Genomic DNA, 15,991 nt, shown 5'->3' on the forward strand with positions numbered 1-15,991 from the left:
CTCAGCTTTTCTTGAGATTTCCAACGAAAATAATTATATTTGATTTGCTAAACAAAATAGAAAATAATGATGTTTGATTACTAAACTAATTTAATTTAATGAGAAAAGAGGATTATGCATATAAAGATTTTAACATTTACCTTGAGCCAAACCCAGCCATACAAAAGATTATGTATATAAATAATAATCTAGATCATAAGTAAAATATATCCCAGATAAAACTCAATAGCTCAAAAATTTACAATTGCTTAATTGCATAATTGCAGAAAAAAATAGTTAACCTGTAAAAAGAAATAATTAAATGAAAAAATTGTAGCAAAAACTATAATTACAAATAGATAAAAATTATTAAAATTTAAAATACATTCTTCCCATAAATAATGGAGTAAGATTTCGTGAAATTCATCACCTCCCTTTCTCCTCTCAAATCTCAATCAATATAATCTGAAATCCAAGATATTATAAGCATAAAAATAAAAAATATATTATAAAACATCAAATAACCTATAAAAAATAGTAAACGAAACATAAAATAAATGAAAAAAATAACAAATTGAAATATATAATCCCGCCCGTAGGGCGGGCTGACCCTAGTTAATAATACAATAAAAAGGTTGTTCAAATTAGCAAAAAAAATGACTGAAAATCTATAAGAACACACTTAAAAATAGGCAAATGATATTTTATATTGTTTTAATAGAATAGATAGATAAACTCAAAGATCAATATGCATTACAAATAATAATTAAGCTGGTGAGTACAAGTTTTCTGCATATCTTGTATACTATTGTTTATCAATGCTGAAAAAGATGAAAAGAAAGGTCTACATATAAAGTTTTTTTCTCTGGTTTGTTGAAGGTTAGCGATTTAATGTTTAACACCAAAGTTAGCCAACAGACGTTCCATGATCCACTTGTAGACCTCTGTACCATCCGGTATCACATGATCAGTCTTCGGTTTATCATTCTGGCCCATAAGCCCATGATTCTGGTTAATACATGGTTCAACATTGTCGCCCATAAACCCATGATTCTGGTTAACCCATGGTTCAGCATTCTGGTCCATAAACCCATGATTCTGGTTAACCCATGGTTCAGCATTCTGGCCCATCAACCCATGATTCTGGTTAATCCATGGTTCAGCATTCTGGCCCATCAACCCATGAGTCTGGTTAACCGGTAAACTCGGCATCTTCGACAGTCCGGTCTTGTAGAGATGCGTCATATCAACTCCTGAGTTCAAGGAAGAAGGGAAGGGCCTCATGTCTTGAGTGGCCGAAGCAGAAGGATAAGCGAAAGGCCTCATGTTTTGAGTAGCCAAAGGCCTCTTGTCTCGAGCGGCCGAGGAGGAAGAAAAAGGTGGCCTGCCTAAACGAGCGGCCACTGATGAACGGGGACGATTCTTTGGACCAGAACTGCTGCTACTACGTGGACCTGGTTCAGGGTGCACATGTCTCCCATTGTATGAAACTACCAATATTTTCACATCGTCTGCTGCTCTCTCCACATGCTTCTTCACATTGCACCCACTGTATGAGCATATGTAGTAACTCCTGCGGTTACCATTTATGCCAAAATATTATTTTTCACAAACGACTGACTAGATATGGAGTGAGCAACAGTATCATGCTAAAGAGTTTCTCAGAACCACACTACATATCAAATATTTGAGCTAAAAGTATAAGTGAAAGATACCAACCTTGGATTTGGATTCGCTTTGACAATTTTCTGACCGTATTTTCTCCAGCGATAACCATCGCAAGGTTGGTCTTCTTCCGTTTCCATACGAATTATGACGCTTGGGTCCTTGCTTGTTATTCCGGCTGTAATCATGTCTGATGCCTCGTATTTCCTGTTAAAGAATTATATATGTAGTTTATGTTAATGTAATTAGCTAAGATGTTAAGTATATTATTATTATTGATTTATAAGATGTTAAATTGAGGACCTTCTCTTTGGAGACGAAGGTTTGATTTCTAGTTCACCAGCAATGTCATCATCTTCCTGGCTCTCGCTCTCATCATCCAGCGGGAAGGACAATAGCTTGCTGAAATCAGGGTCATCAGCTAATTCAGATTCAAAAGAAGCGACTAAAGGAGCACCAATTGGATCAACTTGAGATTCATGAGATGGGATATAAGCAGAATTTCCCGTAACTGGAACCATCATATAAGACCCTGATACGCATATAAAAGAAAAAAAAAACTTACAAAAACATTTGGAAAATAAAATATGGAAGCATGAGACACAAGCAACTCTATATATTACCTTCCTGAGGAGGCAGATCAAAGTGCATCGGCTGATAAGGAACATTATTGTTGAATATCATCGTCGCTGCATGGTCGTCACCAGGATTTTCCACCGTCTCTGGAGGCCAGTCATTGGGGAATGAAAACGGAGAGATAAGCTGGCAAAATAAGGTACCAAAGACAATAACAGTTAGGATTTCGAATTGAGATATTTCCCCCGACAAATGATTATATTACTTCAACAAAGATTACTACCAAGGCGTTACAGCCATACGACAACAACATTCGAGCAATCATGCATATCAAAAGTTATATACAAACATGATGCTAACAAAAACCTCCACAACAACATCAACCAGAAGAAGAACCGTTCTCACAGATGAAAGATCTAAAGAAAATATACTTTTATCACTCACTCATGCATATAGTTCGTAATTGGCCGTGAAAACCACTCCCTCTGTCCCATTTTATAATGTTTGATTAAAAAAGGGTGAATCAAACACTCATAAATGCTCTACTTTTTAGTAAAAATGTTATTTAACATTTGATTAAAAACATTATAATCAATAGCAAAATCTGGTGCAAAATATTTATAGCCATCGACAAGGAAAAAATTGAAATCATTTTAAATAATGTGGAACATATTTTGGGTCTTTTTTTTGAGCAACTATATCTTGGGTCTTAAGCAAACAAAAAAACATATATTGGGTCAGAGAGAATATAAAATATAAAAAAGATATGGAAACATACGTAATTATTCCTAAGTACTTTAATATTCAAATATCTATCATATGATAATAAATCATGCATTATCAAACAATCAGAAACATATAAAAACATTGTTACCTGTGAAGGAGACTGCAACATCACAGATGGGCTCAATCCGGGAGAGATTTCATTGACACCAAGAACAGTTTTTTTGTTCTTGAATAGAGCGGATGGCCTCAGGTTCTCTATTCTGAGCGGTGGAATGTTACGTCCTACTCTTGTAGATACTCTTTCGACCAGACTGGTTTTTTTTTCAGATTGATTGGTTGGAAGGAAGGTGTTGCTGATTGGATTTAGACCATTGTCAGTTTGGTCCGGCATCGCAACTATCTCTCCTAAGATAGGACTAGGAAGTGAAGTCCAATGCGACACCATGTCCATGAAGTTTCCATCACTATAATCACTCATCTTTTTATATGGAGATGTAAAGAAACATACACACAAAACAAAGAGATCAAAAACGAACTCTGATATCAAATTTATGAAAATATTTACCAAAAACAATGTATAGGAGATGTACAAGAGAAACCTTTTTCTTCGGAGAGGGAAAACTAGCACGGAACAAAGACGATACAGAAGGAATAGATGTGATGCATATGAAGGATTCGATTAAGTTTTATATAATAAAACTCATAATCTTTTTTTTGTCGGCTACCTATATTCATTTCCTTTTTTTGCAACAATTTTATTCAGTCAAAGTTGCATCCTCCATATGTCAAAATGCATGAAGATATTTTTTATTACCTTTTCTATCGGTTTTAGTTTTTGGGAGGAACGGTTCAGTTAATATTAAAGTTATACCGACCGGCAAACTATTGAAATTGAACCAAAATATACGCTTTTAAAAAAACCAAAAATGATAAAAAAAGGTAATAAAAAGAACTGGGATATGCATTATTTATAAAAACCAAAATGATAAGTGTTAGAAATCTTTTCATGCAAAAAAATCCATCTCTTTTCTCTGTATTTTTATTACCAAGGAATGTGTTAAAATGGTTAAAAATAAATCCAGTAAAATTTTATGTGTTTTAATGATATTATGAATATCTTAATTTTGTAAACATGATTGAGTTTTTATTTATATATAACAAAATAAAATAAACTATAGAAACATTGAACTATTATTTTCCAAAACCGAATTAAATCATGTTTGAAAATAATTGTTTAGTGTAAATCATTTAGTTGTTAAATTTATAATAATTATCACTATAACCTGAACGTCATTTTTGTGTGCAAAAACCAGAACATCAGTCTAGTAGATGTTATTTGTGATTAAATTAGTTATATAGCATCATAATTTAACATTTACTGATTGTTTATTATTAAAACCATTTTGAATATTATTTTACTTAATTTTAATTAATTGTAAATAAAGTGACAAACCGATTTAAATTATATATGTTAGTACCATAAATTTACTTTTATTAATCGTCTGAATTTTTATATAACTATAAGTTATACAAATATTAAAATATTTTTTAGATTGTGTAGATATTATTAATATTTGTTAAAATATAATCACTATTAATGTAAAATATTTAAACTAGACAAAGTATCATGATGATTATATATTTATTTATACTACAAATTTTGGAAAACAATTACTAGATTACACACATAGTTCAATGCAATTTATTTGTAAGTTTTATTTAATTTTGTTAGAGCATCATAAATATTTTAATGTTCTTAAAACTCACTGAATTTGTTAAAAATTCAATCGAATATAGTATAATTTATAGAAAACACTAATTAAAATTATGTTTTTTTCAATATTTTTAGCTGAAAATTAATATATCAGTTTAATGTTAAGGTTCAACCAATCGGATCTTCTTTAACCAAAGCATTTTGGTTAAATTTTATTTTGGTTTTAGTGGTTAGCATAGACAATGAAGTAACATAAATAGACTAAAAAAACTGTTGACTGAGAAACATGGCAAGTGCATGAAACTGAGAGGAAAATATTTTTCCACAATCAGCCATGAGTACACCTAAAATTCAATTCACCCGCAAACCAAATAATTAATACATTAAAAACTCTAAATTAGTTTTATCAGATTATAATATTTTTAAATTTATCAATTTAAAACAAATTTCTTTTGTTTTATACTTTATAAACTAAAATTATTTACTTTCAAGATCTTACATATTCAATAAAATTTAATATTTATCTTTCATCTATTTTTATTAATGGAATAGTTGATGTTTTAGAGTATTTGAAATACATCATCCTAAATATAGATGAGTTTTAGATGTAATTCTACCAAAAAGAACTAAAATATTTAAAAATAAACTATTTTATTTTGAATAAAATATATTATTTAGTTTCTGTTTATATAAATATTATATAGTAATTATAAATTTATAATATTAATAGAACCATACACTTTGATTTTTCTAAATGTTATTATTTTTATCTTATTAAACTATGTTATATTTAAAGTGACATAAATTAAGATTAATTTTATTAATATGTTTATTAAATTTTCGACGGTTAGTTTATTGAATATTTCTATAGATATTAGAACTATTTTTTATAAATATATCTTGAATGCTTTATTTCCATGAAAAAGGGTTACATGCAAGTTATACGAATTTTCAGAAGTTTATAGATCAAGGTTTATGTTTTTAGGATGATGGGACATCTTGTGCTAATTGATTTTTTTTTCAATGCGGTATTGTTTTTGGTGAATACGTGGAATACATCCATGGTATATTATATATAACTATGATAATTCCACATGCTGCATGATTTTATAAAAATAAATTTCAATATTGTTTTGGTAATATATAGTAAATCTCAGATTTTTAAATATTTTTTTAAATTAAATTTATGAAAAATTTACCAAAAAAATGTATATGAGATGCAAAGGAGAAACCTTTTTCTTTGGAGAGGAAAAACTAGGCTCGAACGAAGACGATATAGAAAGAATGGATATGATGCATACGAAGGATTCGACGGAGTTTTATATAATAGAACTCATTATAATTTTTTGTGTCGGCTACTTATATTCAGTTCCTTTTTTTCGCAACAATTTTATATTATCAAACTTGCCTCTTCCATATGTCAAAATGCATGAAGATACTTTTATTACCTTTTTTATCGCTTTTAGTTTTTGTGAGGATAAATTATTGAAATTGAATCGAAATATACGCTCCTAAAAACTCCAAAAATGATAAAAGAGTTAATAAAAAGAACTGGGAATATGTTAAGTGTTATAAAAGCCAAAATGATAAGTGTTAGAAATCTTTTCATGCAAAAAATTCAATCTCCCTTGTCTTATTTTTACTACCAAGGAATATGTTAAAAATGGTTTAAAACAAATCCAATAAAATTTTATGTGTTTTAATGATATTATGAATATCTTAGTTTTGTAAACATGATTGATTTTTTTATTTTATATATAACAAAATAAAATAAACTATGGAAACATTGAACTATTATTTTCCAAAACCAAGTTAAATCATGTTTGAAATAATTGTTTAGTGTAAATCATTTAGTTGTTAAATTTATAATAATTATCACTATAACCTGAACTTCAATTTTTTATGCAAAAACCAGAACATCAGTTTAGTAGATGTTATTTGTCATTAAGTTTCGTATATCATAATTTAACATTAACTGATAGTTTATTATTAATAAAATAATTTTAAATATTAATTTTACTTAATTTTAATTAATTTTTTAAAAAGCGATATATTTGTCAAAAAAATAATTATTAATTTATTATAAACAGATTTATATTAAATATGCTAGTATAACATATTTAAACTAGACAAAGTATAATCATGATTATATATTTATTTATACTATAAAATGTTGGAAAAGAATAACTAGATTACACATATAATTCAATCAAATTTATTTGTAAGTTTTTATTTTATTTTTAGAGCATCATAAATATTTTAATGTTCTTGAAACTCACTGTATTTGTTAAGTTCAATCCAATATAGTATAATTTATATAAAATACTAATTTTTATATAGTATAATTTATATAAAATACTAATTAAAATTATTTTTAAAAAAATATTTTTAGCTGAAAAGTAGGAAATCAGTTTAATGTTAAGGTTCAACCAATTGAATTTCTTTAACCAAAGCATTTTGGTTAAATTTTATTTTGGTTTTAGTGGTTAGCATAGACATTGAAGTAACATAAATAGATTAAAAAAACTGTTGACTAAAAACATGGCAAGTGCATGAAACTGAGAGGATATAATTCACTTTCAATTAGTTTCACCGGATTATAATATTTTTTTAATTTATCAGTTTAAATAAAATTTTATTTATACTTAGCTTTCATCTATTTTTTTTTTTTTTTTTTTGTCGATAGCTTTCATCTATTTTATTCTTGGAATAGTTGATGTTTTTAGAGTATTAGAAATACATATCCTAAAATATAGATGAGTTTTAGCTGTAATTCTACCAAAAGCACTAAAATATATTAAAATAATTCAAAAACTATTTTATTTTGAATAAATATATTATTAAATTTTATGTTTATATAAATAATATATAATAATTATATTAATAATATTAATACAGCCATATAATTCTATTTTTTAAATGTTATTATTTTTATCTTATTAAACTATGCTATATTTAAAGTGACATAAATTAGAATTAATTTTATTAATATGTTTATTAATTTGTCTACTGTTAATTTATTGATTATTTCTGTAGATATTAGAACTTTTTTTTTGTAAATATATCTTAGACCCTTTCTTTCCACGAAAAAGGGTTATATGCAAGTTATATGAATTTGCAGAAGTTTATAGACCTAGGTTTATGTTTATCTGTGATGGATTCTTAGAAATTATTTTAATACACCATTTCATTTATATAATTAGTTGTATGTTAGGATTATGGGACATCCTGTGCTAATTAAAATATTTTTTTTTGTCAAAGCAGGTATGGTTTTTTTAGGTGAATACATGGAAAACTACATCCATGGTATATTATATATATATATATATATATATAATATATATATATTATATATATATATAACTATGATAATTCCACATACTGCATGAATTTAATTTTATAAAAACTAAATATGCAATATATTTTGTTTGTAATATAAGTTTTTAAATATTTTATTTATTATTAAATAATTAAACTTTTGGTTGTTATAAGTGGGGATAAAGGAAATAAACATTTTATTATTAGTGAATTTTAGTATTATTATTGAAAAATACTTTACCACAAATCAATTATTATATTATTTTCAAAAACGATAAAAAAATTCTATATTTTGATAGAAAGTTTTTATTTTTTTCAAAAAAATCAATCTCTTCAATAGATTTTCAAATTTTCATTTATATTGATTCTTGGAGGATCTTTAATTTCATAAAATCCATCACCAACTATAAAGACTAGGGAACAAAAAAAACTAGTTTGTAGTTAATTTTAACTTGAATTTCAAATATGATCTAAAACAAAAAAAATTAATAATAAGTTTACATACTATATTTGTTTATAAAAAGTTTGCGAATACTGTTACAAGGTTCAACAAATGTTATTATGATATAAAATGCCCATAAATATTAATTTAACTAAAAACTTAATTACAAAATTTAGTTATTTATGAAAAGTAATTTTTTTTTGTGACAAAATTTTTAAAATAGTCTATTCTGGAGAATTACTCTATATATTATTCTAGTTTGGTTTCATTCTCTTTTCCAAAATAAAGTAAGATTAAAGTTAAACATAAATATATTTTGGAGTTACTATAGGATTAAACAAGAGAATAATATATATTTGATTATTCCAACTTCCAAGTAACAAGATAATAAAATAATAGACGCCATTGTTAACAGCTCGAATAACTTCAATGTCTACTATCTCTTGTTTTCAATCTGACCTTTTAGCTCAAGCTTCTGATATATACACACTGACACCAAGAACATGGAACAAAGTAATATGAGCATCCGCTTCATAGATTCTTTTTTTTTTTGCTAAATAAAAATATAATGCTTCATAGATTCTTCCGTCTTAAGGAATCAACAGTTTCGTTTTCCAAGCTCTTTGAACATGTCCATCACTTGAATCATTGTTGGCCGCTTAAACGGTTGATCATCCAAGCATTGAGATGCGATCTACAAGTAATGAAACAGCTCAACATCGCCTGATGCGTGGGTCACAAGCACCGGATAAAGAATATCTATGCCTCTTTTCTCTCTATAGAGTTGTTTCGCCCACCCGAAGAGGTTATTTGTCTTCTCCAAACTCCGCTAGATCGGTAAGTTTCTTACCAGAAAGAAGCGCAAGAAGTTTAACTCAGTAAACTGTAAACATCCCCTTTGGCCGTACACTGAAAACTCTGGTAATATTCTAGCCGAACATATCCTGGAGTACCTGCAAAGTTTGCTAACTAGCATGGGCATTCCAAAGTCCGAGTCAGATGCTGCCATTTTCTAGCAGATCATGTTTTAGAGCAATTTTTGCATGTGGTGCCAACCCGGAGATGGTCAGGTCTCAGGTGATCCGAAAGTTCATTCAACTCCAGTTATTTACGGGGTTTGTATTTTCCCCATATTAATTTAACAGTTGTACATCACATTCATGCAAAATAAAAAGAAACTTATAACAAAAGGTAATGTAAAGGTCAATAAATGTAAATATAAACCTACACGATGAACAAAGAAACTATACAATTCATCCCATTATATGATATAGTCGATTCTGAATATCACAAGGTTTGCTAAGACCTAATGATACAAAGTAGAGATCTCATAATACATGTCGTATATATGTTACACTCGATTTCTCTTTGATTAGTATATGATAAAGAGGTGTTACTTTGGCGAGAACGATACAAAACTAAATAAAGAGGTCTTATTATACGATCATGCTTTCCTCCGTTCTAATCATTTTGACATCAAAATTAAAAGGGAAGAAAAGAGGAAAAAGCCTTTACCAAAATGGTCACAAACCCCAAAAATCAATGGCCATTTGCCGCACCAACCTCCTTGTCTTTTCTCCGCTCGTTGATCATCGATCTCCTACGACTCATTTCATCTCTGCAAGTGCAACAAACAGATAAATATGGAATTCAGATTGTTTCAAAAATTTCTATTATGTTTTCTTTTTCTTGAATACCTGAGAAAAGTCCAGATGGAGTCGTAATGAAGAAGGCCAAGCACTTTCCTTTTCTTCCCTTTGTGACTTACTTCACCTCGTTTTACGACAGGTAATTGCTTCACACCTCTTGCCTCCATTAACTCTTTGGCCACACCAACCGTCGTGTCTGGATAACAAGTTAGCAAACTTCGTTCTTGGCCTCGGTACGTTATTTTCTTAGTACACACAGAAGAAACCGGACATGTGTTCTCCTGCAAGAGACAAAAGAGTTCATTCAATTCAACTTGAAAACATAAACAAAAGAGGGGGTTTGATACGTTTAACTACTTACATCTAAGATTGTAGACACCTTACTAGACAAGTAACGTCTGATGTCTCCTTGTGTTAGGATTCCAGCTAGAAACTCATCCTCATCGACCACTATAAGGCAGTTCTGGTGGCTGTCTTTAAGGATCTTTCTTGCTTCTCTTAGACTTGTTCCCAGAGAAACCTTCACGTAGTTCTTTGACATAACCCGAAAAGCCTTCAACTCTTCCAGAATAGTTTCTTCATCCAAGAAAGATTTGTGGTCTGGGTTCTCTATGACGGAAAGCTCAAGGGAGTTTGTATTATCCGTGTGTCTCCAAACGCCTTCAGGAGTTTTACGATCGGAAGGTGAAAGAGAAGAGTATCCTCTTCCTGTGCTACGACCCTCAGTTGAATCACTCTCTTTGCCTTGGTTTGCCACAGAGGGAACCCATATTGCTAAACCAACCGCCCCCTATTAGAAGAAACCCACAGAGAGATCAGATCAAGAACAAAGTAGAAACATGATGAAAATTTGATCTCCGATTAAAAAAACAATGATATTATAGCGTACATATGATAGCTGGTCATTTCATAGTTTCAATAAAGGCTTTACTGCTCGATCAATTTAACAATCCAATTCGGAAAGAATTTGTTACATAAGCACCAGAGAGAAAACTGAAAGTGAAAACGTATGTTTACCATGAGAGGAAGCAAAATTCTATAATCTTTTGTTAGCTCGAACAACAGTAATACTGATGTTAAGGGGACTGAGCACATGGAAGCTAGTGTCGCTGCCATACCAACCTGCATCACATAAAATGACGGCATCTTGATGAGTCAAAATAATTACCAACCGAGTTTTTCATTCTTAAATTTAGAAAAAGCTACATTGAAGTAAGGGACTGCGACAAAGCGAATACAGTACCAGGGCGTAAGCTTGTGGTTGAGCAACAGCAGCGTTACCAGGAATAGCTCTGTTAATAATCTCAGCAGCCGAACCTCCAAACACAGCACCAACAGCAGCACCAATCATCAAACTTGGTGCGTATAGACCGCCTACAAGCCCAGAGCCTTTGCACAAAGCTGTAGCCACAACTTTTGCTGCGGCTAACTGAGCTAATAGCCAAATTCCCGGAGCTGAAGCACTCTTTCCAGTATGCAGGATTTCTTCAACATTTGTAAACCCCCAATACAAAATTCCGGGGTACTTGAGAGCAATCATCCCAGCTCCAAGCCCACCTAATGCAGGGCAGACAATAGCAGGAAGACCAAATTTTTCTTTGATGAACTCGAATGACTTGGTAAACCAGGTGACGAGACGAGAAAAAACAACGCTGACAGCACCGCATAGCATGCCTAATATCAGGTACAGAGGGAGCTCTGGAGACAAGTGAAAACATGTTCGGAAACTTATAAGCAGCTGCTAGCTTAGCTGAACCAAATTAATAAGATGCCAAGACTCTCTATGTATGATATATCACCTATCCATCAGGATACTAAATCATAAATTAGTATCACAAGATTAACTGAAAGATTTGAAGTTGAGCTTAAAAGTAATAGAAGTATACCTGCAGCGGACTTGAGGTCGTACGAGGGGACAGTGAAAGCTGATTGAGTCCCAAGCAAGGCATTTGACACAGTCGATGATATAACAGAGGCCAAAATTATCATTGCAGTGGTAAATGGAGGCGAGTTCTCGGCACGTAGAGGTCTTAATACAGTCTCAATAGCAAAGAAACAACCCGCCACAGCTGCATTGAAACCTGTAACCAGAAAGAAAGATCAGGCAAATCAGATTTGCAACCATGAACGAAAGTGCAGCAATTTTAATTCTTTATTGAGAAGAAAAAATAATAGTAAAAACACCATTACACATAAATCTAACTTCTAACAATTTATCACTAATACTATCAAAATGCTTTGTCTAGTGCAGATTATAGGAAGAGCCATACAGATTGAATGCCAAAACGATCCCAGGAACCTAGTACGAACACTTATGGATCGAGCTCACCCGGCTAAAGCTAATGTTAATAGGCAATAAACTAGAGTGAGAGAGCTATGCTGCTGCTCCATAACTATAAATATATTAAAAGAGGCAGGGTCTAAATAATACCAGATGCAATTCCAGAAGCGGCACCAGCTGCAGTGAGAGCTATTCTCCTTTCTCTGTTGTTTTCCATCATCAGTGCAAAACCGTTGGCACATGACTTGCCAATGTCAACGCTAGGTCCCTCAGGACCCAGTGAACATCCTGTACCAAGTGTGACAGCAGCCTGAATAGCTTTAATCACCGGGAATATACCAGCGAGTAAATCAACGCCTTGTCTCTGACTCTGAGAAGAAGTGGACTGCCTAATTTGATCCAAGATCTCAAGCAAACCATGCATCATCCCAACGATAACACCCCCAGTGACAGGAATCAAAAGAATCCGATGCCAAGTATCGGCTAGTCTCTGTAGACGAAGCCAAGCAGCACCCTCGTTTGGAGTACCAGCCCAGGCCCATTCATGAATCACATGAACCTAAGACAATAAACACACACTAATCAAATTTAAGATTCAAAAATTAGATCTGAGATAGTAAGTACATACCCCTTTGTTGAAGCCTGCGACGCAAATTCCAGCGGCGACACCGATAAGGCATCCGATGAGAAGGAGAGCCCACTCAGGTGGAGCACTATCTCCCAGCACGTCGTTTCCGTCATCAAAACCGTACTCGTCGTCACGATCATCTTCATCTCCGGGGACCACACCGGAAGAAGAAGAAGGATGGTGGTGCTCTCTATCGACTCTGACGTTCTCCAACCGTTTTAAGCTTATACGACGGCCGGAGAGAGAGAATCTCCGATCCAGATGTTTGAAGAGATCTCTAACTCCTCCTCCGGTGGAATTTCGGATTGCCGGAGACTGAGATTCGACATCGAGATCAGTGTCTCCTCCGCGAATGGCGGCTTCGTCGTCGTCAGTGGATCGCAAGAGATGCCTGTCCTCGGCTCCTCCCGATGACATTATCTAATTAGTAGTAGCCTCAGTTTACCAACACATCATCGTCCCAGACCCAGTCGCCGTGATTATTCACGATCTCTCTGAGTGGAGTACGTCTCAGGTATATGATTATATAATCTACCGCCTCAGAGATTCTTCGCCGGTTGTCCTTCAGATTCGATCGGCTTTTCAGATTTGCAGTCTTGATGACGAAACACGCGGCATGCGTCGTTAGAGAAAGCGTTAGGTAGAGGATCCAAGTCAGCGCTTATGGGCCTTTATTGGGCTTAGTTGTTTATTTGAGGAAATTTTCTGTTTTAAAATCAAAAATGTCGATATGTCCGAGTGGTTAAGGAGACAGACTTGAAATCTGTTGGGCTTCGCCCGCGCAGGTTCGAACCCTGCTGTCGACGATTATTTTTTCCTTTTCTTTTTGCTAGTTCAGTCTTTTGAAATAATGCCGTATTAGCTTATATACAACACTGCGATGCTCTAAACTTGTTTGAGAAAGGAATATGAACATAATGAAATGAGACCAGCTATATTTGTTTAATTGATACCACACTGTAAAAGAAAAAAAACAGAAAAACTAGGATCTTGTATATCTTTTTAACTTTGAAATAAGATGAACATAATGCCCTTTCTCTACCATGTCCTTAACCACCTCGTGAGCCTCTAAAACCTTCCCTGCGTTCCTCAAATTGTTCACCAGCGTACTATACACCACAAGGTTAGGGTTACACCCTCTTGACTCCATTTCCTTGAGCAACAACCGTGCCTCTTTGAACTTCCCGGCCATACAAAACCCACGGATCATGGAGTTGTAAGTGAACACATTCGGAAGCTGCCCCTTTAGAGTCATCTCTCTGAACATCTCCTCGGCTTTCTCTAGCTCCCCACCTGATATATACCCTGCGATCACAACAGTGTAGCACACAACATCCGGTGTGCGTCCAGCTTTCACCATTTCGTCCATAAAGTACTTGCAAGCTTCTAACTTCCCAGCCCGGCCCAGCCCGTCTATCAGAGTGGTGAAATGGATCACACTGGGCTCAACTCCCACTTCCCTCATATGGTTCAGCAGGTTAAGAGCCGCGAGAGGCTTATTCCCTGTTGCCAGATGGTGGAGGAGGATGTTGTACGTGTGCAGATCCGGACAAAACCCGTCTTTAACCATTTCATCAAGCAATCTGTAAAGCTTATCCGTTTTGCCTAACCTAAAGCTTGCAAACATTACAACGTTGTAAGTCAGAAGATCCGGCGAGAACCCGTCTTCTAACATCTGCTCGTAGACCCACTCGATCAGCTTGTACTGTTTCACCCCTAGCAAAGAATGCAAGATCGCGTTGTAAGAGTGTTTGAAAGGTCTGTAGCTGAAAGTTTTGGATTTGATGAACTGCTCCACGACTTCTCTCGCAAGTCCTGCTTCGCCGCAAGTGCATATCAACAGATTAAACGTCCTAGCCGTTGTCGGGTAACCGTCTTTAATCATCTCGTCAACAAGCCTGCACATGGCTTTATACTCACCACACTCTGCAAAGATCTTCATAAGTAGATGATAAGAGTTAGCCGTGTGCTTGAAAGACTCTTGTCCACCACACCAAACGAAGAACTTGTAAGCTAGCTTAGCACACCTTGTCTTGTTATCAAAGCTAAGTCTTTTCAAGATCCCAAGGAGCACCTCTCTCACCAAAAGCCCTGAGATTGGAACATTCAGCTCATCTAAAGCTGACTTCGTATTGAAACCGGGACAGTCTTGCTTTAAAGTATCGAGAACAAGAGACGCACTGATCTTAGTACTCTCCAGAAACCTCTTCCTAACAGAGACTTTCTCATTTTCCTCGGCGAACCCACAATCCATCTCCGAGGTTTCCCATGTGATCTTCAACGTCTCTTCATCACCATTGATGCGATTAGTATCGAAGAATCTCCTCGAGGTTAGAAGAAAGCGAGAAGCTTTGCGGACAATGCTTGTGCCCGAATGAGTTACAGAGTTCATATCAAAGGGCAACCCAGTCTAAGTTTCTACGAATCCCATCTCAAGTAGACGATTACGGAGAAGAGCTGGGGAGTTACCTTTGACGACGAAGGAGATGAAATCAAAGGGTAGAACGGTAAATTAGACGATATCAGTTCCCCTCGATCGGTAGTCTGGTTCTTGCTCTTTCTTACAGAACAGAAGAGGAGATCCGCCGATGGGTTTTTAGTGAGGATCCGACCCGAGTTTATGGGCCCGTATTGAAAACTTGGCTAGGCCCATAATATTGTCAACGTGCCACCCACTTCTTTTTTGGCGCTGACGATTCGATTTGTAATTTGAACAAAAAAATCTGGATATTTATAATTCTATGAAGCAAAACAAATCCTCAAATACATTTGCCACATATCGCTCATACAGAGCTTCTCAGCAAAATTCTAGTGATTCTATTGGTTGATTTTTTGTAATTTTCTTTTTGATTTATTTTTCTGGTCGAGCTACTAGTTGGAAAATTACATTAATTGCTAATCTCATTAATCATAATTGCGCAACAATATTAATAAATGTCGATCATTTACATTAATTGCTAATCTCATTAATCATAACTTGCGCAAGAATTTTAATAAATATCGACCATTTACA

General features: G+C 33.5%; 3 protein-coding genes and 1 non-coding gene across 4 annotated transcripts; 1 reads left to right on the forward strand and 3 right to left on the reverse strand.

Moving 5' to 3' along the window:
- Window positions 1–867: 867 nt before the first annotated feature.
- Window positions 868–3,424, reverse strand: LOC108849951 (probable WRKY transcription factor 10). The gene is made up of 5 exons (XM_018623551.2): window positions 3,095–3,424; window positions 2,268–2,406; window positions 1,948–2,155; window positions 1,699–1,851; window positions 868–1,552 (listed from the first exon to the last, which is right to left on the reverse strand). Exons 1-5 carry the CDS (start codon window positions 3,422–3,424, stop codon window positions 868–870), a joined length of 1,515 nt encoding a protein of 504 aa, XP_018479053.2.
- Window positions 3,425–9,652: 6,228 nt separating this feature from the next.
- Window positions 9,653–13,598, reverse strand: LOC108811964 (chloride channel protein CLC-f). The gene is made up of 8 exons (XM_018584093.2): window positions 12,979–13,598; window positions 12,501–12,909; window positions 11,956–12,150; window positions 11,313–11,767; window positions 11,087–11,191; window positions 10,431–10,859; window positions 10,118–10,350; window positions 9,653–10,038 (listed from the first exon to the last, which is right to left on the reverse strand). Exons 1-8 carry the CDS (start codon window positions 13,393–13,395, stop codon window positions 9,960–9,962), a joined length of 2,322 nt encoding a protein of 773 aa, XP_018439595.2. The 5' UTR covers window positions 13,396–13,598; the 3' UTR covers window positions 9,653–9,959.
- Window positions 13,599–13,702: 104 nt separating this feature from the next.
- TRNAS-UGA (transfer RNA serine (anticodon UGA)) lies at window positions 13,703–13,784 on the forward strand. Its single transcript has one exon. It is a non-coding gene; the product is annotated as a tRNA-Ser (tRNA).
- Window positions 13,785–13,887: 103 nt separating this feature from the next.
- Window positions 13,888–15,550, reverse strand: LOC108840133 (pentatricopeptide repeat-containing protein At1g55630). The gene has a single exon (XM_018612963.2). The coding sequence runs from the start codon at window positions 15,368–15,370 to the stop codon at window positions 13,961–13,963; it is 1,410 nt and encodes a 469-aa protein (XP_018468465.1). The 5' UTR covers window positions 15,371–15,550; the 3' UTR covers window positions 13,888–13,960.
- Between the last annotated feature and the right edge of the window lie 441 nt (window positions 15,551–15,991).

Source organism: Raphanus sativus, chromosome 1, assembly GCF_000801105.2.
Source record: "Raphanus sativus cultivar WK10039 chromosome 1, ASM80110v3, whole genome shotgun sequence".
NCBI lineage: Eukaryota > Viridiplantae > Streptophyta > Magnoliopsida > Brassicales > Brassicaceae > Raphanus > Raphanus sativus.

Coding starts and splice junctions, on each gene's coding strand:
- LOC108811964 (XM_018584093.2), bottom strand. CDS start 13,395: ATGTCATCGGGAGGAGCCGAGGACAGGCATCTCTTGCGATCCACTGAC. Junction 11,768..11,955: donor CGACCTCAAGTCCGCTGCAG/GTATACTTCTAT, acceptor ACTTGTCTCCAG/AGCTCCCTCTGTACCTGATA. Junction 11,192..11,312: donor AACCACAAGCTTACGCCCTG/GTACTGTATTCG, acceptor TATGTGATGCAG/GTTGGTATGGCAGCGACACT.
- LOC108840133 (XM_018612963.2), bottom strand. CDS start 15,370: ATGAACTCTGTAACTCATTCGGGCACAAGCATTGTCCGCAAAGCTTCT.
- LOC108849951 (XM_018623551.2), bottom strand. CDS start 3,424: ATGAGTGATTATAGTGATGGAAACTTCATGGACATGGTGTCGCATTGG. Junction 2,407..3,094: donor TGTTGCAGTCTCCTTCACAG/GTAACAATGTTT, acceptor TTATTTTGCCAG/CTTATCTCTCCGTTTTCATT. Junction 1,553..1,698: donor AAAGCGAATCCAAATCCAAG/GTTGGTATCTTT, acceptor TGGTAACCGCAG/GAGTTACTACATATGCTCAT.